The sequence below is a fragment of the Lampris incognitus genome, chromosome 21 (assembly GCF_029633865.1).
Source record: "Lampris incognitus isolate fLamInc1 chromosome 21, fLamInc1.hap2, whole genome shotgun sequence".
NCBI lineage: Eukaryota > Metazoa > Chordata > Actinopteri > Lampriformes > Lampridae > Lampris > Lampris incognitus.
In genome coordinates, this window is record NC_079231.1 from 12,246,396 (window position 1) to 12,269,159 (window position 22,764).

At 47.3% G+C, this 22,764-nt stretch overlaps 1 protein-coding gene across 1 annotated transcript; it reads left to right on the top strand.

Annotated features, from left to right (window-relative positions):
* The first annotated feature begins 1,234 nt into the window (after positions 1-1,234).
* Positions 1,235-4,455, top strand: LOC130131557 (nuclear receptor subfamily 4 group A member 2-like). The gene is made up of 6 exons (XM_056301293.1): positions 1,235-2,083; positions 3,064-3,193; positions 3,406-3,560; positions 3,661-3,860; positions 3,932-4,110; positions 4,199-4,455. The coding sequence occupies exons 1-6, from the start codon at positions 1,235-1,237 to the stop codon at positions 4,453-4,455; spliced, it is 1,770 nt and encodes a 589-aa protein (XP_056157268.1).
* Positions 4,456-22,764: the final 18,309 nt, after the last annotated feature.

Here is a 22,764-nt window from a genome sequence, read left to right on the forward strand (position 1 = left end):
GCGCAATAAAAAAAATTACCTCGCACATCACATCATCCCCTTTAGAGACCTGAAGCTGTGTGTGTGTGTGTGTGTGTGTGTGTGTGTTTCAGTCACTGAGACACCTGCTCCTGATACGCCCGTGGTGGTGCAGACTTTGGGTGGGTCTTCACACGGGGACAGTAACAACAGGTGTAACGGAAGTATAATGACTGTTACGGTGCTTCGTGAACGTTACAGGGCTGGTTGGTTTCGTTGGTTTGAAGCTTTCCGATGCATCAGATGTAGCGACGACACGTTAGACCACGTTAACAACAATATATATATATATATATATATATATATATATATATATATATATATATATATATATATATATATATATATATATATACTGATCATACCATTCGCTCATTTCTGGACCAAATGATGACGTCACGAGCAAAACCAGTCTCCAAAATATCCACATTCAGCACAAAAGTCAAGCCAAATGTGAAAGAGGGGTCAGAAAGTAATCTTTTACACGTGTGGCCCCTCTGAGATTATATTTCAGATTAATGTTCTGACACACGGAATTAAAATCTCACACAGGGCTGAAAGTGCGGCGCCGCGGGGCTTCTCTACGGGTGTGACCTCCCCCTGCTGCTGCTGCTGCTGCTGCTGCTGCTGCTGCTGCTGCTGCTGCGTAATCCGGCTTTGGCAAAACAAAAGCACATTGTCAGTGACATTCAACGCCAGTCTGCAGACCGGACTCCTCTTCCTCCACAGCAGCGGCAGCAGCAGCAGCAGCAGCAGCAGCAGCAGCAGCTCCATTCTACCACACCAACCACACCTGCCAAGATGGGAATGCTGTTCCGGGTCTTCCTGCGCCAGATGGGGATCTGAGGTAATGTTATTCGCTTATTTTGAGGCTTTTATTAATCTGTAACACGGTCGTGACTTGACAGCATCAGCGTGGCGCCAGTATCCTCCGCCATGCACACTGTAGCCTGCCTAAAACGAGATGTAACGGCGGTGATGTTGCGCTTGAACTGTTTAAAATCGGGCTTCACTAACGGACAACAACTCCTGGAAATGAAGGCGGCGCAAACCGCGCGGGGCATACTACATTTAATCTGGTCCAGGCGAACTTTACGCAGATGCGTCTGAGAACTTGTGCACTTTTCTCTTATTTGCAAAACATACATGTGTGTGCGTCTGATTTGGGTTGTCCCTGGTGATGGAGCTGTGCGTGTCTCTGTGTGTGTTCGCAGCCATGCCGTGCGTCCAAACGCAGTGCGGCTCGTCCCCTCCGGGAGCCAGCCCGGCGTCGCAGGGCGCCGGCGGGGAGCGCAGCTGCGACCTCCTCACGCCGGAGTTCGTCAAATTCAGCATGGATCTCACCAACAGCGAGGTCCCCGCCACCACGGCCGCCCCCGCTTTCGGTGCCTTGGTAGACAGCTACGGCTCCGGCTACGACATCAAGCCGCCCTGTCTCTTCCAAATGCCGGTTCAAGGGGAGCTGTCGTGCGTCAAAGTGGAGGACACTAGCGCTCGTGGATACCAGTCAAACCAGCATCACCCTCATCCACACCAGCCCGAAGAACTGCTCTCCCCGCCCGGGCCCGTTTATTATAGGTCTCCGTCTCCTCACGCGCAGATCTCCAATTTCCAGAGCCTTCCCGGACACCTGTGGGAGGACTCCGGCTCTCTGTACAGCTTTCGTCAAGATTATTTTGCGACGGCGCACAGGAAAAGCGCACTATCCAGGTTCTCGCTTTTTTCTTTCAAACACGCCCAGCACGGAAACCAGGACTTTTCCACGTGCCAGATGAAATTTGACGGCTCCCTACAAGTGTCCATGAACTTGGACGTGGCCGGGGCGCACCAGCCTTTGGAGGGTCCCGGGCTTTTGGGTTCCGGCGGGCTCGGCAAACAGCCCGGAATCGGCTTTCCTCACAACCTGCAGCTCTCTCACGGTCATCACTACGTGGATTACCAGAGTCCGTCTCCGCCCTGCCGGCCGTCTCTCAACACGGAGGGCCTGTGCGCGGTCTGCGGAGACAACGCCGCCTGCCAGCATTACGGGGTGCGCACATGTGAAGGCTGCAAGGGGTTCTTCAAGGTACGCTTGCACTGCCACTTCACTCTTCTCCCTCCGTGTGTTTTAGCTACACAACTGAAATGTGAGTTTTCATTCTTTTCAGCTCGGGCGTCACGTGGCTGCGTAATGATGCGTGAGATGGATAATGACGCACCGCAGCCACAGCCTTTATGAATCCAACACAACTGCGGCTCAGTTTATCAGCGGAAGTGGCTGCGGCAGTAGGATCGCTAACTGCATAACACCTCTGTTATTTGGAGAAAAGTAATGAATAAAAAACGTTAAATCACTGCGCAGGGCACCTGCAAGGCTGCCGTTGGTCAGTTGCGCGTTTCTCCTCCGCTGGTGGATTCACTCCGAGAGCCAGGACGTTCCGGGAAAATGGAAACTCACGGGCTATGAATAAAAGAAAACGCTTGCTTCTTTCCTGTGGACCCTCCTGGGGTTCTCCAAATTATGACTGGCCACGACCTCACATTTACCCTGCGTCTGGCCCGTCCGTCTGCAGAATGGCGATTGCTCCAAAACGTCCCCTGGGCGCTGATTGCGGAGGTTTATTTTACTAAACAACATTTTAGAGTCAGGAGAGGGTGGTGTGCTTATGTGTGTGCGTGTGTGTGTGTGTGGGGGGGGGTGGAGACAGGGACGCAGCCAAAGTAACATTATAACGACTGTTTCAGTGTTTCGTGTATCTGCGTGTGCCAAGTCAAAAACCCTCCATACTGAAAGACTTCAGATGGACAGTCCATTAAATACGAGACGGCGCGGGTAACAAGTGGTCGTTGCCACAAGAGTAACAAGTAGCAACTTATTGCTCTTGTTACCACAAGTAACAAGTCGGTGACAAGAGAAACAAGTAACAACTTCTTACTCTTGTTACCACAAGTAACAAGTAACAACTTCTTACTCTTGTAAGGAACAACTTCTTACTCTTGTTACCACAAGTAACAAGTCGCCTGTTGCCGAGAAAACAAAACTGCCATTCCTGCTTCTCTGTGCAGCGCACGGTCCAGAAAAACGCCAAGTACGTGTGTCTGGCTGCTAAGAGCTGCCCGGTGGATAAGCGCCGGAGGAACAGATGCCAGTACTGCCGCTTCCAGAAGTGTCTGGCGGTGGGGATGGTCAAAGAGGGTAAGACTGCGTTCGGCTCTTAAGATCCGCTCAGGTAGTTTTCACGCACGCACCAATGCGTTTAACATGAAATGGTAAATAAATAAATAGATAGATAGATAGATAGATAGATAGATAGATAGATAGATAGATAGATAGATAGATAGATAGATAGATAGATAGATAGATAGATAAACTAACCATCGTCTTATTTCTATATTTTGGCACTCCAGTGGTCAGGACGGACAGTCTGAAGGGTCGTCGTGGTCGTCTGCCCTCCAAAGCCAAAGCTGTGCCGGACTCCTCGTCCGTCGCCGCGCTCCTCAGCTCCCTCGTCAGGGCGCACGTGGAGTCCAACCCGTCCCCCTCGCGCCTCGACTACTCCAAAGTAAAGACCCATCCCACACAAAGACTATTGCATCAGGACAAAAAAGGAAAATAAAGCGTTGTCTTGTGTTCATGCACTGACCACACCGTTGACCCCTCAGTTTCAGGCGAGTCCTGGCAGTCCGGCCGGAGACAACGCGGAACACGTCCGCCATTTCTACAACGTGCTGACCAGCTCGATGGAGATCATCCGAGGTTGGGCGCAAAAGATTCCCGGTTTTCCAGCTCTCCCCAAGCACGACCAAGACCTCCTGTTCCACTCCGCTTTCCTGGAGCTCTTCGTCTTGCGGCTGTCATACAGGTAGTTGGGGTCCTGCGGCCTTGTCGTGCGCGCGTGTTCCCCTCCGCCTGCTAAACTCACGTGTGTTTCAGGTCCAACCCGGAGGAGGGCAAGATCATCTTCTGTGACGGCTCCGTGCGGCACAGGCTGCAGTGTCTGCGGGGCTTTGGGGAATGGATCGACAGCATCGTGGAATTCTCCGCGAACCTCCAAAGAATGAATTTAGACGTGTCCACGTTCTCGTGCATATCCACCCTCGCCCTGGTCACAGGTGAGTCGCTCAGCCGTGGTGGTGAAACGCTGTTTACAACGTAGGCCTTTCAGTGGTGACTGATGCGGATGTGACTGTGCCCCTGCAGACAGACACGGCCTGACGGAGCCCAGGAAGGTGGAGGAGATGCAGAACACGGTGGTCAGGTGCTTGAAGGACAATGTGAATTCAAACGAGGGGAGCTCTTGCCGACCGAACCATCTGTCCAAACTCCTGGAGAAGCTTCCCGAACTTCGCACGTTGTGCGTGCAGGGCTTGCAGCGGATTTTCTACCTGAAACTGGAGGACTTGGTGCCGCCGCCCGCCGTCATAGAGCAGCTGTTCCTGGACACGCTGCCGTTTTAGAAGACCGAGGAGAGACACCCTCCCCCCACCCCCACCCCCATCACCGTCTGCCCCTCATCCCACTGTTATCCCGCTCCTATTTAACTCTCATCTCGCGCTCATCGAACCCTGACTGGTTCCGGACACGACGCACACTCCACCCGCCGTGCGCACGATGGATGGGTGGATGGATGGAGGTCAAAAACAAAAAAACTTTATGCGATTTTTCACGTTTTTTTTAATAATTTTTTATTTTAACTGTCATTTAATTTTATCTGGACAATAAAAATAATTTCGTTTTGCATTCAACAAATACTCTGATGTCTACTCATCTGCAGTGTGGTTTTTTTTTTAGTTTCATGAGGTTTTATTCTCCCGTCAGTTTTTATTGTTTAATAAATAGATGGACCCTATTAACCCGGATCTTTCATACACTTAAATTAAATTCGTTCACATCTTTCATCCACTTAAAGGGATGCAGGTGTGACCGGTGTACTTTTCCGGTTGCGTTGTGCAGGAAAGGCAGGACCGCTTCTCTCATGCATGGGCTCTGTATTCTGCCGCACAGAAACACAACAGGACGGGTTTCAGGAAACTTCAGATCAGCTCCTACTGTAGCCTACGCAAGAATTGGGACCCACATTAGACATAAGACACATTAGGAATGGCTAAAATAAATTACAGGGGCAGACAAACATGAACACATACCTCTTTCTACATGTCCAGAGCGGGAAAGAGGCAGAGGTCAGGGGGAACATGTTTTGGGGCTACTAACAGGAAATGGGGTCACAACAGGGAGGGGCTACTATAAGCGTTTCCTGATGATGTAATAAAATAAAATAATAATGTTAGCAATGAAAATAATAATAATAACAATCATGTGGTGATACTTTGTGTAATTATACAACATATTTTGGTTATGACATTTTTAACCACGCTACACAGGCCTGTCACATACAATAGAAAATAAAACAGCCACAGTGTTCTGACATTGTAGATCTGAACAGAAGACGTCTCGTGTAACATGGAATGTTACACGAGAGTTACACACACACACACACACACACACACACACACACACACACACACACACACACACACACACACACACACACACACACACACACACACACACACACACACACACACACACGGACCTTGGCTGCTTGACATTTCTGCAGCCCGTTGGACAGATTTGACATTAAAGAAAGCCTCGCTCTCACATCCGTAACCCTGAATTCAGGAGCTGCAAACAGAAACTAAGAGTGTAAAACTAAAAATCTCTCATTTTTGGCCCAGAGCTCCACATAACACCTAACACCCAACAAGACATAACGTCACTACGTCAACGGCAGGCCGTGCTGCGATAACCTGGTGTTTTCAGAAACACTCTGCTTCTGAAGGTTGACGTCCATTTAAAGTTGAGTTTGATAAAAAAAAAATACACACAATATAAATTTACGAGTCACACAGTTGTTCTTTAAAATAATGACATATGGCGTTAAAATGTTACAAATATAAAAACACGGTTTTCTTTAAAGTAGCCTACAGTTGGTGATGTTCAAGCTTCACCAAAGGAGTTGGACCAGTTCCACACGTATCTTTATTATCATTATTATTTCTTTCACGTTTCCTGTTTTACATCCTGTAGAGGCGGGTCCAAACTATGGACCTGAGGCACTATTGGGCAGATGTCACTTGATTGACAGTACTCGTGGTAATATGTGGGCTGTTCTGAGTTGGGCGATCTCCTGGACTGCACGGATGTTGATGTTGCCTGGGATACGGTTGGTGAACTTTTCCATTCCCTTCTTCATGAGTCCTAGAGCTCCGATGACCACCGGTGTTGTTTCGGTCTTCATTCTCCACATCCTGTTGATTTCATCTCCAGGTCTTCGTACTTGGTCAGCTTCTCTGTGACTTTCACTGAGGTGGGGTTTTTTTTGGATGGTGTTGTCATGTCGATGAGCATGCACCTCTTTTGCTTCCTGTCCCTGATAACGATGTCGGGCTTCTTGGCTTTCAGCCGTCTTAGTAACTTATTATTATTATCATTACTACTATTATTATCATTATTATTATTAATACTAAAATTATTATCACTATTATTGCTACTATTATTATCATTATTACTAATACTATTATTATCACTATTATTACTACTACTACTATTATCATTATTATTACTACTATTATTATTATCATTATTATTACTATTATTATTATCATTATTATTACAACTACTATTATCATTATTATTACTACTATTACTACTACTACTATTATCATTACTACTACTACTATTATCATTATTATTACTACTATTATTACTACAACTATTATTATTACTACTACTATCATTATTACTACTATTATTATTATTATCATTATTATTATTACTACTACTATTATCATTATCATTATTATTCGTTATAGCAAAGAATGACAGACTTTATTGTCATTTAAACCATATACAGCTCGTACACAGTAAGATGAAATAAAGTTCTTCAGGGCGTTATTTCATAATACTATGTACGAGAGCAACACAGCCACATGAAACTACACAAGACTGCATAAAGTGCACATGTGTAAACATACAAACACCGCGAGACCGTGCAAAGTTACTAAGACACACCGTGCAAAGTTACTAAGACACACCATGCAAAGTTACTAAGACAGACCATGCAAAGTTACTCAGACCATACAAAGTTACTAAGACCATACAAAGTTACTAAGACACACCATGCAAAGTTACTAAGACAGACCGTGCAAAGTTACTCAGACCATACAAAGTTACTAAGACACACCATGCAAAGTTACTCAGACCATACAAAGTTACTAAGACACACCATGCAAAGTTACTAAGAAAGACCGTGCAAAGTTACTCAGACCAGGCAAAGTTACTAAGACAGCTCATACAAAGTTACTAAGATACACCGTGCAAAGTTACTAAGATAGCTCATACAAAGTTACTAAGACACATCGTGCAAAGTTACTAAGACAGCTCATACAAAGTTACTAAGACACACTGTGCAAAGTTACTAAGTCAGCTCATACAAAGTTACTAAGACAGACCGTGCAAAGTTACTAAGACAGACCGTGCAAAGTTACTCAGACCAGGCAAAGTTACTAAGACAGGTCATACAAAGTTACTAAGACACACCGTGCAAAGTTACTAAGACAGACCGTGCAAAGTTACTAAGACACACCGTGCAAAGTTCCTAAGACACACCATGCAAAGTTACTAAGACACACCATACAAAGTTATTAAGACAGATCATGCAACGTTACTAAGAAAAGCCCATACAAACTTACTAAGACAGCTCATACAAAGTTACTAAGACAGACCATGCAAAATTACTAAGACAAGACCATGCGAAGTTACTAAGCCACCTCATACAAAGTTACTAAGACAGACCATACAAAGTTACTAAGATAGACTATATAAAGTTACTAAGACACACCATGCAAAGTTACTAAGACACACCGTGCAAACTTACTAAGACAGCTCATACAAAGTTACTAAGACAGACCATACAAAGTTATTAAGACAGATCATGCAACGTTACTAAGAAAAGCCCACACAAAGTTACTAAGACAAGACAATGTAAGTTACTACGACAGACCAAGCAAAGTTACTAAGACAGACCATACAAAGTTACTAAGAGAAGACAATGCAAAGTCACAGACCATGCAAAGTTACTAAGACAGCTCATACAAAGTTACTAAGACAGCTCATATAAAATTACTAAGACAGTTAATACAAAGTTACTAAAACAGATCATGCAAAGTTACTAAGACAGACCATGCAGTTACTAAGACAGACCATGCAAAGTTACTAAGCCAGCTCATACAAAGTTACTAAGACAGACCATACAAAGTTACTAAGATAGACCATGCAAAGTTACTAAGACAGCTCATACTAAGTTACTAAGACAGCTCATACAAAGTTACTAAGACAGACCATACAAAGTTATTAAGACAGATCATGCAACGTTACTAAGAAAAGCTCATACAAAGTTACTAAGACAAGACAATGTAAAGTTACTACGACAGACCAAGCAAAGTTACTAAGACACACCATACAAAGTTACTAAGAGAAGACCATGCAAAGTCACAGACCATGCAAAGTTACTAAGACAGACCATGCAAAGTTACTAAGACATCTGCTGTAAGTTTAAACATAAAGTACAGTATTAGCAGCAAGAATGCAGACAGTCAGTGCAGTACTTTATCGTACTTTAGCGTTATTGTTTTGCTGCACAATCGATCATTTATCTGAATAATATTCTCAGCCCTCATCGTTCATATGACACATCATGGACACGGTCTCAGTTCTGAACGAATTCTTTGTGTTGCACTTTTTTTTGCAAAGGGAGCTTTCTATATAAATTGGGGACTGAGCATATTTAAGGCAACTGTCAGAAATGTGACTCCTGTACTGAAACCTTTACTGTACACTTCTGTGGTGTTCCCAAGTAAGACTAATCAAAGAATTCCACAGAATTACAGATATCAGACTAAGCCATAATTAATTTTATAGTGTGAAGCTTTGAGACTTGAAGCACTAATCAGTTAATTTGATATATTTCAGGGTTTCCAGGTGTGATTGGCTGGATAGATGGCACTCATATTCCTATCACAGCTTCTTCAGTAAATGAAAGAGATAATGCAAATACAGTCTTTCCATTGCATTAATGTGCAAGCGGGCCTAAATTGTAGCATTTAGCATTCCAAATGAAAGATATTTCACATACAGCTACTGCAGTTAATTACTGTTCTGCACTGTGAAGATCATATGTGATGCAGCCCATATCATCAGCAATGTGGCCTGGGTCTACGCATGACTCACGAATTTTTCATGAGTGTACACGGAGTGCTAGATTTGCCAGTGGTGAGCTTATATATATCACTTTGTTAAAAGAAACACTCGACGGTAGGGAAAGTGCTCAACAAATAAGGAGCAAAGTAAACTTGACTCACTGGATTTTATATATATGCCCTGTGATGGCCTGGTGGCCTGTCCAGGGTGTCTCCCCGCCTGCCGCCCAATGACTGCTGGGATAGGCTCCAGCATCCTGCAACCCTGAGAGCAGGATAAGCGGTTTGGATAATGGATGGATGGAATGGAATATATATATATATATATATATATATATATATATAGCTATATCCTATTATAAACAATATTTTGTTTCCTCCTAATGCAACTGAAACTTTAAATTGTATCCTGGTATCATAGGAAAGTTCGATGGTGACAGAGGGTACCCCTGCCAGCCCTATTTGCTGACCTGTTACCCTGATCCTGGCCTGCAGCAACGTTATAACTTGGCTAACTGCAAGACACAATCCAGGGTAGAAATGACCACTGCGATGCTCAAGGCCCGAATCCAGTGCCTAAGTAGGCTCAGAGTCACCCCAGAAAGGGCATGTGACATTGTATAAAAGCATTTAAAGGCATTTAGGATTTGCTTTCAAATACACAATATTAAATACTGGCAGTGTTGGGATGGCTGAAAATTTTACTTTTTTTTTTATTTATTAGAAAATGTCATTAACTACTTAAAGATATCACATGTTGAATGTAGCCACTGTATGCTGTTTAATTAGGTAGGGTAGGCTAAATAACATCACAATTGTTTGTAATGAAGTTATACCTTACCCGTTTGAACTATTTTTATATTTCACCTTCAGTTGCTGCCAAATTTGTTTTGTGCCTGTTGGGTTGTACCTGCATAAATATTAAACATGCACACACACACACGTGTGTGTGTAAAAAAAAATATATATATATATATATTGTGGTGACCCACATCTATATATCGAGAGACATTCACCTAAGAGGACGGTGTACCTTTAAGGGAAGAGGCGAGGGGTCAGATAATGCACTTCCGCTTCCGGTTCACAGTCAGTTCAGTGTCGTTGTCGAACGTATGACATGCAAAGTTGGAGCTAGTAAACTACCTCGACTACGTCTACTCTCACGTCTCCTGTCTCGTTGTTTTCTAACTCCACATTGGTGACCCCGACGTGATCGAACTACTAATACGAGTATGTCTGACAACGAAGACGCCGGTGCTAACAACATGGCTATTGCTAACGCTAGCATTTACACCGCTACTGTGAAGCTACCCGACTTTTGGCAGCATAATCCACGGCCGTGGTTTCAACATGTGGAAGCCCAGTTCCAGCTGAGAGGGATAACGCAGGATGCAACGCGGTACTTCCACGTAGTGGCGGCGTTAGACGCATCGACAACGGCGCGAGCAATGACACTGTTGGAAGCTCCGCCAGCTGCTGGCAAGTACGATGCTATAAAGACATTCCTCCTGAAACTATTTGAACTGTCGGAGCTGGAGAAGGCAGACCGTTTACTGTCCCTGAATGGCCTCGGCGACGGCAAACCGTCTGAGTTAATGGAAAAAATGCTGTCTGTGCTGGGATCGGCTGATCCGGCCTTTCTTTTCACACACATTTTTCTGAGGCAGCTCCCCGCACCTGTACGCACAGCACTGGCCAGTTCTCCTCTCGCCGCCTCCAAGGACTACCGTTCTCTGGCTGCTGAAGCAGACAGGGTTTTCCTGGCCAACCGGCAACAGTTTGTGCATGCCCTGCTACCCCACCAGACCGCCCCACCACCACCTGTGTACGACTATATGGACACCGCGGCTGCGGTGACAGCCCGCCGCCAACCTGACGACGGGCTCTGTTATTACCATGCCAGGTTTGGGGCAAAAGCAAAACGGTGTCGCAAACCCTGCAATTACAGGGTTCAGGGAAACGCCAAGGCCGGCGCTCGTTAACGGCTATGGGCGCCGGCCGTGACTGCAAGCTGTTGTTCATCAGAGACTCCTTGTCGGGCCGACGGCTGCTGGTTGACTCTGGCGCTCAACGCAGCATACTACCAGCACAAGCTGTGGACACGATGACCGACAGTCACGGCCCCCAGATGGACGCCGCCAACGGCACGTCCATTCGGACGTACGGTATCAGACATGTGGACGTGTGTTTTGGCGGACGACGTTTCGGCTGGGACTTTGTGATGGCTGCTGTATCCACCCCGCTCCTAGGTGCGGATTTCCTCTGTGCTTTCAACCTGCTGGTGGATGTTAAAAACTGTCGCGTGATTGATGCCGTCTCTTTTGCGTCATACCCCTGCACGCTTGGGGGCGCTGGAGCGCTGTGCCTCGCTAACACACTCTCCACCGGGGATCCATATCAACGCCTGCTCGCAAATTTCCCCGAGCTCACCACACCCACCTTCTCCTCGGCGGTGGCCAAGCACGGCGTGGAACATCATATCACCACAGTGGGCCCCCCAGTTTACGCCCGGGCCCGACGCCTCGACTCGGCCAAGCTCGCAATAGCCAGGGAGGAGTTTTCGACTATGGAGCGCCTCGGCATTGTCCGCCGTTCTGACAGCCCATGGGCTTCCCCTCTTCACATGGTTACTAAGGCCGACGGGGGTTGGCGCCCGTGCGGGGACTACCGTCGCCTAAACAATGCCACGACCCCCGACCGATACCCCATACCGCACATACAAGATTTCTCTACCCACCTGGCGGGCGCTGCCATCTATTCCAAAATCGACTTAGTGCGGGGGTATCACCAAGTGCCGGTCCACCCACTGGATGTCCCAAAAACGGCTGTCATCACACCCTTTGGGCTCTTTGAGTTTTTACGTATGCCTTTCGGCCTTAAAGGGGCGGCGCAGACGTTTCAGCGCCTTATGGATTCTGTGCTCCGCGACATGCCATTTTTGTTTGTGTACTTAGACGACATCCTCGTGGCCAGCGCGTCGGCGGAGGAACACATGACGCACCTCACACAGCTGTTCGACAGGCTCAGCGAACACGGCCTCATCATCAACCCAGCTAAGTGTCAGTTCGGGGAGTCGTCCATCACCTTCCTCGGGCACCACATCACTCCACAGGGGGCCGTTCCCCTCCCTGCCAGGGTTGAGGCTGTCACCATGTTCCCCCGCCCCCGCACTGTACAGTCGCTGCAGGAATTCCTGGGCATGGTGAACTTTTATAACCGTTTCCTGCCCCGTGCCGCCCACATCATGCGTCCCCTGTATGAGGCCCTGCGGGGTAAGAAGTCTAAGGACGAGCTGGACTGGTCTTCGGGGATGGACGAGGCTTTTGTGGCCGCCAAGACTGCGCTGGCCAACGCTGCGCTGCTAGCTCACCCGTCGCCTGCCGCCCCCATAGCCCTTACAACGGATGCCTCCGACTACGCCGTGGGGGCCGTGTGTGAGCAGTGGGTGGAGGGGGGCTGGCAGCCGTTGGCGTTCTTCAGTAAACAACTCCGTGAGAGCGAGCGCAAATACAGCACCTTTGATAGGGAACTACTGGGTCTCTTCCTCGCAACCAGACACTTTAGGTTCCTATTGGAGGGCCGACAGTTCACCGCTTTCGTGGACCACAAACCGCTGACGTTCTGTATGGCCAAAACCTCAGAACCGTGGTCTGGGCGTCAGCAGCGCCATCTCGCGGCGGTATCCGAGTTTACCACGGACATACAACACGTGTCGGGCAAGGATAACTTCGTCGCCGACTGCCTTTCACGGGCAGTTGTTAACGCCGTTCACTTGGGACTCGACTACGCCGCTATGGCAGCGGACCAAGCCAAGGACGCGACCGTTCAAGACTACCGGTCGACCCCTACGGCGCTACGGCTGGAGGAAGTGACGTTCGACGCGGCCAACACCACCCTCCTCTGTGACATCTCCACCGGTCAACCGCGCCCCCTGGTGCCTACTTCCTGGCGGCGCCGAGTTTTCGACACCGTCCATGGCCTTTCCCACCCGGGAGTGAAGGCCTCGACCAAGCTGGTGAGCGTCAAGTTCGTTTGGCCTGGGCTCCGTAAGGATGTTAGAGCCTGGGCCGGCTCGTGTGTGGCGTGCCAACGCGCCAAGGTGCACCGCCATACCAAGGCCCCTTTGGCGCCGTTTGTGGTTCCAGAGAGGCGGTTTGACCACGTCAATGTTGACCTGGTGGGTCCCCTGCCCCCCTCCCGTGGTTATACGTTCCTCCTCACTATTGTGGACAGGGCCACCAGGTGGCCAGAGGCTATTCCCTTGTCCTCCACGACGGCAGCAGAGGTAGCGCGGGCGTTCATCGGCTGCTGGGTGGCCCGTTTCGGCACGCCTGGTGACATCACGAGCGACCGGGGCTCCCAGTTTACCTCGGAGCTCTGGACGGCGGTCGCTGAGCACCTGGGGATGAAGATCCACCGCACTACGGCGTACAACCCGCAGAGCAACGGACTTTGTGAGCGGTTCCATCGGGACATGAAAGCCGCTCTGCGGGCAAGCCTCACTGGCTGCGACTGGATGGACCGGCTCCCGTGGGTCATGCTCGGCCTGCGTTCGGCCCCGAAGGAAGACCTCCAGACCTCCTCCGCTGAGCTGGTGTATGGCCAGCCCCTGCGGGTTCCGGGGGAGTTTCTTCCGGATGCTACGGCTCCCTGGTCGGCCGCCTCTCACCTCAGTGCGTCCCGGAGCGCTGCCGGTGCCTTCGCTCCCGTTCCGATGTCTCAACACTGCCTCCCCCTGTCCTACGTCCCCAAGGATCTGCCATCGGCGAGGTACGTCTTCATTAGGCACGACAGCCATAGGTCCCCGGTGCAGCCCCCATACGACGGGCCCTTCCGTGGCCTGGAGGCGGGGGATAAGAACTTTGTGGTGGACATGGGGGGCAGGCCGGAGCGGGTCGCTATAGACCGTCTCAAGCCCGCTCACTTGGACATTGGGGAGCCAATGCAATTGGCCCTACCCCCGCGGCGGGGGCGCCCTCCTAGGTCGGCCCCGGCACCTGCCTCTGTTCCTGCTTCGGCCCCGCCTATGGCCCGGGTTTCGGCCCCATCTGTTTCCCCTCCTGTGAAGCGCAGCCGTTATGGCCGCAGGGTCCGCCCCCCGACTCGTCACCTGTTTTCCCCGTGACTTTGCACTATGTCATTGACTGTTCTGTTGTAGAGTCTATTTTTATGTTCATGACTTGCACTTTTGCTGTTTTGCATTGTTTTGTTTAGGTGAATTCTGGGGGGGCCTGTGTGGTGACCCACATCTATATATCGAGAGACATTCACCTAAGAGGACGGTGTACCTTTAAGGGAAGAGGCGAGGGGTCAGATAATGCACTTCCGCTTCCGGTTCACAGTCAGTTCAGTGTCGTTGTCGAACGTATGACATGCAAAGTTGGAGCTAGTAAACTACCTCGACTACGTCTACTCTCACGTCTCCTGTCTCGTTGTTTTCTAACTCCACAATATATAGTATACATTTTAAATAAGTGAAACACTTGAGATAAAACTTTTTTTTTTAAATTAATACTGATGCATTGAGTTGGCAGTTGGTGCTGATGACACACCTGTGGAGGCATGAAGATGTTTAGGAGAGTTGGCAGTGGGGTTTTTAATTAGATTGTTTAACACAATCTTGGAAAGCGAGAGGATGTCTGAGGGGTGGAGAAGAAGCATACTGGTACCAATGTTCAAGAACAAGGGCAATGTAACGAGCTGTAGCAACTACAGAGGTATAAAGTTGATCAGCCACACTATGAAGATTTGGGAAAGAGTAATGGAAGCTAGGTTAAGAGGAGAGGTGACGATCAGTGAGCAGCAGTATGGTTTCATGCCACGAAAGAGCACCACAGATGCGATGTTTGCTTTGAGAATGTTGATTGAGAAGTACAGAGAAGGCCAGAAAGACTTGCATTGTGTCTTTGTAGATTTAGAGAAAGCATAGGATAGGGTGCCGAGAGAGGAGGTGTTGTATTGTATTGTATGAGGAAGTCCGGAGTTGCAGAGAAGTATGTAGGAGAGGTGCAGGATATGTATGAGGGAAGTGTGACAATGGTGAGGTGTACAGTTGGAATGACAGATGGGTTCAAGGTGGAGGTGGGATTACATCAAGGATCGGCTCTGAGCCCTTTCTTGTTTGCAATGGTGATGGACAGGTTGACGGACAAGATCAGTCAGGAGTCTCCATGGACGATGAAGTTCGCAGATGACAATGTGATCTGTAGCAAGAGTAGGGTGCAGGTTGAGGAGAGCCTGGAGAGGTGGAGGTATGCACTGGAGAGAAGAGGAATAAAAGTCAGCAGGAGCAAGATGAAATACCTATGCGTGAATGAGAGGGAGGACAGTGGGATGGTCAAGACGCAAGGAGTGGAGGTGACGAAGGCATACGAGTTTAAATACTTGGGGTCAACTGTCCAAAGTAACGGGGAGTGCAGTAGAGAGGTGAAGAAGAGAATGCAGGCAGGGTGGAGTGGGTGGAGAAGAGTGTCAGGAGTGATTTGCGACAGAAGGGTACCAGCAAGAGTTAAAGGGAAGGTTTACAAGATGGTTGTGAGACCAGCTATGTTATATGGTTTGGAGACAGTGGCACTGACGAAAAGACAGGAGGTGGAGCTGGAGGTGGCAGACTTGAAGATGAGAAGATTTTCAATGGGAGTAATGAAGAAGGACAGGATTAGGAACAATTACACTAGAGGGACTGCTCAGGTTTGACGGTTTGGAGACAAAGCAAGAGAGGCAAGATTGAGATGGTTTGGACATGTGTGGAGGAGAGATGCTGGGTACATTGGGAGAAGGATGCTGAATATGGAGCTGCCAGGGGAGAGGAAAAGAGGAAGGCCAAAGAGGAGGTTTATGGATGTGGTGAGGGAACACATGCAGGTGACTGGTGTGACAGAGGAAGATGCAGAAGACAGGAAGAAATGGAAACGGATGATCTGCTGTGGCAACCCCTAACGGGAGCAGCCAAAAGTAGTAGTAGTAGACTGACGCATTGAGTTGGTCAGTTATTTTCTGCCACACCAGCTCACGTTCTTTTGCTGTTGCACATGTATTGTTTTTTTTTCTTTTTCTTAAATACATACTCGTATTCTGCATACGCATTCATTAACATTTCTACCTCCAGTGGGGTAAAGTAGGAGGACCCCAAGTTGCCATGGTGAATCGTAGCATTGGCGCTCCATTGGTGATGGCTTGTTATAGCCGTCACACTTGCTTAGCTCAGTGAACAAACTCAGATCAGCTGTTCTGAAACCGAAATCTCAAGAGTTTGGTAGCTCAGAGTTAGTCAACCCAGAGTTAAGGTTTAAACTCAGAGTTTGTTAAACCTGCTTTCTGAAACAGGCCCCTGCCCTTACTATCTGCTGCAGTGTCTTGCATTCGGAGATGGAGCAATTTCAAAACCATGCAGTGATGCGGCTGCCCAGGATGCGCTCAGTAGTTCGTCTGTAAAATGTGGTGAGGATGGAGGGCAGGAGAGGGGCATTTCTCAACCTTTGCAGGAAGTAGAGACACTGTTGGTGCCACATGGATATACTTTCTCATAAACTGTAGATGGAATGCTAGAAGATATGGAGTATGAAAAAAAAACAGACTGTTTTCTTACTTTCCATAACAGACCAAAATATTTACAGCAACTCTCCAAAAGAAAAGAGAAATATAATCACATAGCATACATGATGGCAGTAAAAATGACACGTTTCTCCTCTCATCCAGGAGAAAGGGTTGATTTTATGGTCTGTAAAAGGTCTTATAACAACGATTATCCTCCCAAGAAGATCTAATAGGCTGCACCTCGATGAGAACGCTGTTCAATATACTGGCCTGTCGTGTGCACCGAGATAAATGAATCAATATTATCGGAAACCTGTCAAAAATACTCTGACAGCGAGGGTGAAGACTGACAGACTAGAAGCCCAGCAGGATGGATTCAGAGACACAGAGAGAGTGAGAAGCGCGCGCACACACACACACACACACAGAATGATGTAAAGACAGACAGCATAATGACTGAAACGAGAGAGAGGGCTAGATACACAGACACACACACACACGTGCAGAATATAAGAAAATGAAAGAGACAGATACTACGGAAATGACAGAGACAGTAAGCGAGAGAGCGAGAGAGAGAGAGAAAGAAAATTATGTGTGAATCAGGTCTTAGTGTCGGGGTCAAAGGTGAACCTATCTCATCTGGAATTGTGTTCGGACACAAAGACTGGGCTCTTATTGACGAGGAACTCGCAGATTCATTGACTCATAACCGGTCCCGTAAACAAGTATTTTTGAGACTGCGTCTCTTGGGTTGGTGTCCGTCTTATCTCAAGAACACAACCGGAGGGAATTTCTGAAGGAGGAACCTCTGGTTTTGATCTCCGCGTCGAGCCAACTTCAATGGGCTCCAGTTAAACCCTTATCACAGCCGTCCCAGAGACCCCCCAACACCAAGACCACCAAGCCAGCCCCACCGACTATAGGGGCAAGGCTGAGAAGATGTCTGTAAAAAGGTAATTTATCACAGATTTTAAAAAAATGATCTTCCTAAAATGGTCAAATTTAGTTAGACATCAGTGGGCTGTAAACATTTCTCCATTACAGTAATTCAGACGAGAGACATTTGGATAAGCCGTAGCTTTAACCCTGATGGATTTTGGCACATTTTCAAAGCATCATAACATTAATTATCACAACTTTAAAATTCAATAAAGGAAGACTGATGAGTGGAATCAGATGGTGTAGTGTTGGGTTGTCATGAACATAGTCTGACAGACAACATGGTCAGATAGAACTTTTCCTCATAGTACCCAGAGCATGTTGATTGACAGCTCTGTCACAGGAAGGTAGTGAATGTCAATGCAGTGATGATGGACCGCTGAACACAGCCATGTTAACCTCCTCCTGAACACGGCCATATCTAACCTCCTCCTGAACACGGCCATGTCTAACCTCCTCCTGAACACGGCCATATCTAACCTCCTCCTGAACAAGGCCATGTCTAACCTCCTCCTGAACACAGCCATGTCTAACCTCCTCCTGAACATGGCCATATCTAACCTCCTCCTGAACACAGCCATATCTAATCTCCTCCTGAACAAGGCCATGTCTAACCTCCTCCTGAACACAACCATGTCTAACCTCCTCCTGAACATGGCCATATCTAACCTCCTCCTGAACACAGCCATGTCTAACCTCCTCCTGAACATGGCCATATCTAACCTCCTCCTGAACATGGCCATATCTAACCTCCTCCTGAACACAGCCATATCTAATCTCCTCCTGAACATGGCCATATCTAACCTCCAGTAGTATAACCATGTTATACTACTGGGACAGAAGATCTGTAAATGATTTAATACATTAACATGCAGGATCACGAGGCCAGATATTCTAGTCATGAAAAGGCGTCGTCTTGTCTGGTTGACATGCAGCAAATTCATTTCACAGGACAGTTAATAAAATGTATTTTAGAAACCACCAATAATTGTATATGAATGCATTGTCTCTGAGGCTGGGCGGGAAAACCCTTGTACACCAGTGAGTAAATAACAGCAGCATGAGTGTCCATGATGATGTACTGGCTCTGGGAGAGACAGAGACAGAGAGACAGAGACAGAGAGAGACAGAGAGAGACAGAGAGAGAGAGAGAGAGAGAGAGAGAGAGAGAGAGAGAGAGAGAGAGAGAGAGAGAGAGAGAGAGAGAGAGAGAGAGAGAGAGAGAGAGAGAGAGAGAGAGAGAGAGAGAGAGAGAGAGAGAGAGAGAGAGAGAGAGAGAGAGAGAGAGAGAGAGAGAGAGAGAGAGAGAGAGAGAGAGAGAGAGAGAGAGAGAGAGCTGGATGAGAGGAAGAGTCTTCATTATGTGTATTTGTGTGATTCGGTGTTGTAGAAGAGAGCATTTTGGTTTGTTTGCTGGGTTGTTTCGTCTTCATTTTCTTCCTCGATGAGACATTGTGGAGGACGAGGTGGTACTGGTTCATCCTGTCCTGGATCCGGACACATGGAGCTGGTGGAGGAAAATGATCTTCACTTCCATCATGCCAAATCACAGGTGGGTTCTGACTCCAACCAGACAGCCAGAGCAGAGAATGGACTCAATAAGGAAGATGTAGGACCGGATCATAATCTGTGGCAGGATGACTTATCTAAAACTGACCTGTCTGGTTCTTGGTAAAAATATATCGCTGAGGGGTCCGCAGTGGTGTAGCGGTCTAAGCATCGGCTTTGTGTCGATGCAGTTGCCCACTGGGGACTGGGGTTCGCGCCCCGGTCTCGTCAGATCCGACTATGGCCGGACCCGATGAAGCAGCAATCATTGGCGACGCTGTCTTCGGGAGGGGGGCGGAGTCGGCTTGTGTTCGTCACGTGAATGCGTCTCTGTGTGTCAGAAAAAACAGTGGTTCGGCCTGGAGCCGCCTTGTCACGAAAGTGGGGAGGCGTCTCCTTTGAGACTGCCGGCCGGAGAGATGCAGTTGGCAAACGCATGCAGTACGAGGGTGGGTGTTTGAATTAAAATAGAGATCGATTGGCCACTAAATTGGGAGAAAAAAGGGAAAAAATCAGAAATAAATTTTAAAAATATATCGCTGAGAATATATACGTCATCGTCATCTTTCTCTCCAGACTTTCACTGTTATTGCAGTTAGCAGCTAGTTTTGTGTTCAGGTAACTGTGGTGGCATCACTCATCAGTCATGACTACTCCCTTATAGTCTGTTTGTGTGTAAATCTCCTTCGTCTGTGACCAAAATAAACAAGCTGATTCAGTGTTTCTGTCCAGCAACATGTCCGACATGCTGTGAAATGCACCTACAACTCATCTGGGCCAGTGAAAAATACAGTGTATGTAAAGAGATGCATTAGAAATGTAGTGATGCATGATTCAACCCTATGAGAGACAGAGAGACAGAGACACACACACACACACACACACACACACACACACACACACACACACACACACACACACACACACACACACACACACACACACACACACACACACAGAGTAGACAGAGAAAAACACACACACACACACACACAGACAAATACAGACAGACAGACAGACAGACAGACAGACAGAGAGAGAGAGAGAGAGAGACAGACAGACAGACAGACAGACAGAGACAGACAGACAGACAGACAGACAGACAGACAGACAGACAGACAGACAGAGAAATACAGAGAGGGAGACAAACAGACAGAGAAATACTGAGAGAGAGAGACAGAGAGGAGACAGAGAGGAGAGAGAGACAGAGAGAGAGACAGAGCGAGACAGAGCGAGACAGAGAGAGAGAAAAACAGAGACAGACAGACAGACAGACAGACAGACAGACAGACAGACAGACAGATAAATACAGAGAGAGAGAGAGAGAGACAGTCAGACAGACACAGAGAAATACAGAGAGAGAGGGGGAAATGCGTTGGCAACATTGTTCTTGAATATTTCATGCTAATGAAGCCGCTGGAAGTGACCTGAGAGAGAGATGGTAAACTGGGAAGGTCAACACACCAGATTAAGAGGTGGTGTAACTCGGTTTCAGCTTGTTTGATACATGTTTTTGAAAAAAGGCTGATTGTATATTCTGGGGAGTGAGATGGGAGAAGGTTTTCATCACTAAACCCACTGGTGTGGAGATTCACACCTGTCTGACAGTTCACAATACAGTTTATAATCTTTTGTGGTTTCTGTCATCTGACACAAGTCTTCAGTACTACTGTATGTCTTCATGTCAATCAAAACAAGGTCACACAAATATAAGCAGTTTAGTGACGTTATCTTGGCCAATGTTGAAATCATTTCTACAGTTAGGTTTCAGCTAAATTAAAGGAATAGTAAATGTGATGTAAATACATGCAAGTGTTGGTAGTCTGTAATATTTAGAGCTAGTTAGAAAAGTATGAGGCATGCGTGTACGTTACTGATAAAGTAGTGTTTCTGTATGTCTGTTGTAATGCCACTAGCAGGCAACAAGCAATCTGCTGGAAGAGCAATGCGTGACGTCACATGGACTAAATGCTTCACCGGTGTCACACTTCAGTACAGAACAGACAAAACACGTAAAGCCCAAATCAACTTCCACAGACAAGAGGGTGGACAGTGACTGGGAAGGCAGCCAGTATGAACCAGACCAACAGTGTCCTCTAGCCCAGAACAATGATATAAAAGAGTGAATACGCACGCGCACGCACACACGCACACGCACACGCACACACACACACACACACACACACACACACACACACACACACACACACACACACACACACACACACACACCTCCAACAGTAGTGGCAGTGAGTCCAGTCTTGGTATGTACTGTCTGGTGGATCCTGCAGACATTTCCATCTTTATCACCGCACAAGTCCAAGAAGAAAAACATCCAGTCTTGGTTTCGGTACTTCATATCTAAAAATAAAAGAGGAGACCAAATAATAATTGGCTGACTTAAACAAATTACAAGAGCGCCTCCTACTGCAGACTTGGGAGTCACAAGCAGGCGACTGACAAAAGACAGAAGGATGAGAACTAAACTGTATTACTGCACTGCTGCTTCAATAAGGAAACAGCTGCAAAGTTGGTTTTCTGACAGAAATCCGTTTTTTTAATCTAATTTTGCTTCTTTCTTTTTTTTTGTATTTTACAAATCAAGGAAAAGGCATATCCAGTAAACACTCCTTTCAAACAATATTTAACTCATTTATTGTCTAAATAAGTAATTGACCTTTCGCAAAGTACCGCCCCAGATCGGTGCTTGTCCAATCCTACCATAGCAACGGTTTCTATGTGAGGGAGGTCCGTCAAGCTTTCAAACACACAGCAAAATGCTGAAACGGTGTGCGTATGGGATCTGCAAATCGGATACTAGATAGCTGAAAAGTTTGGAGGGGTGTAATTTTCTTTCCCTTTCCGAAAGCCAGACCACAAGAAGCGCAATGTCAGCAATGGATTTGGCAGTATAGCAGACCCCATGGCCAGCTTAATCCATCCAAAATCAACAAAAATACCTGCTTGCTCCAAGCTAAGCTTGCTACTAGCTATTATTGATAGCTAATACAGCTAACGTATTATTACTGTTACTTTTACCCACACAATGATTATTACCATTATTAACATATCAACGTATTACTGACTAACAAAATAACATTATTAATGTACCAGATGAACGTAACCAGCTTTGTCTATGGCCAGAGATACCTAATTTAATGATAGCTAGCCCACTAACAGAACTTTGTTATGCTAGTCAGAGGTTAGCCAGGTTTCACCTTTCATTTCAGAGCATAAAGACCCGCGGGGAGGGTCGGCTGGGATGGTCTCTGGCCAGTCTGACCTCCTCATATCCGGCCTATTTTAAACGTTTCTCCCCCTCTGTGAGCTCCAGGTGGGAACCGGCCGTTCGGAAAAGTCATCCCGCCCGCAAGGGCATCTCGTTTGCCTTATTTTGCTGAAAATACCGGTTCTGGTCCGAAGGTAAAAAAAAAAAATGGGGCATGTCCCTGGCCGCCCTGCGACCCCCAGGAGCCCATACAGTAC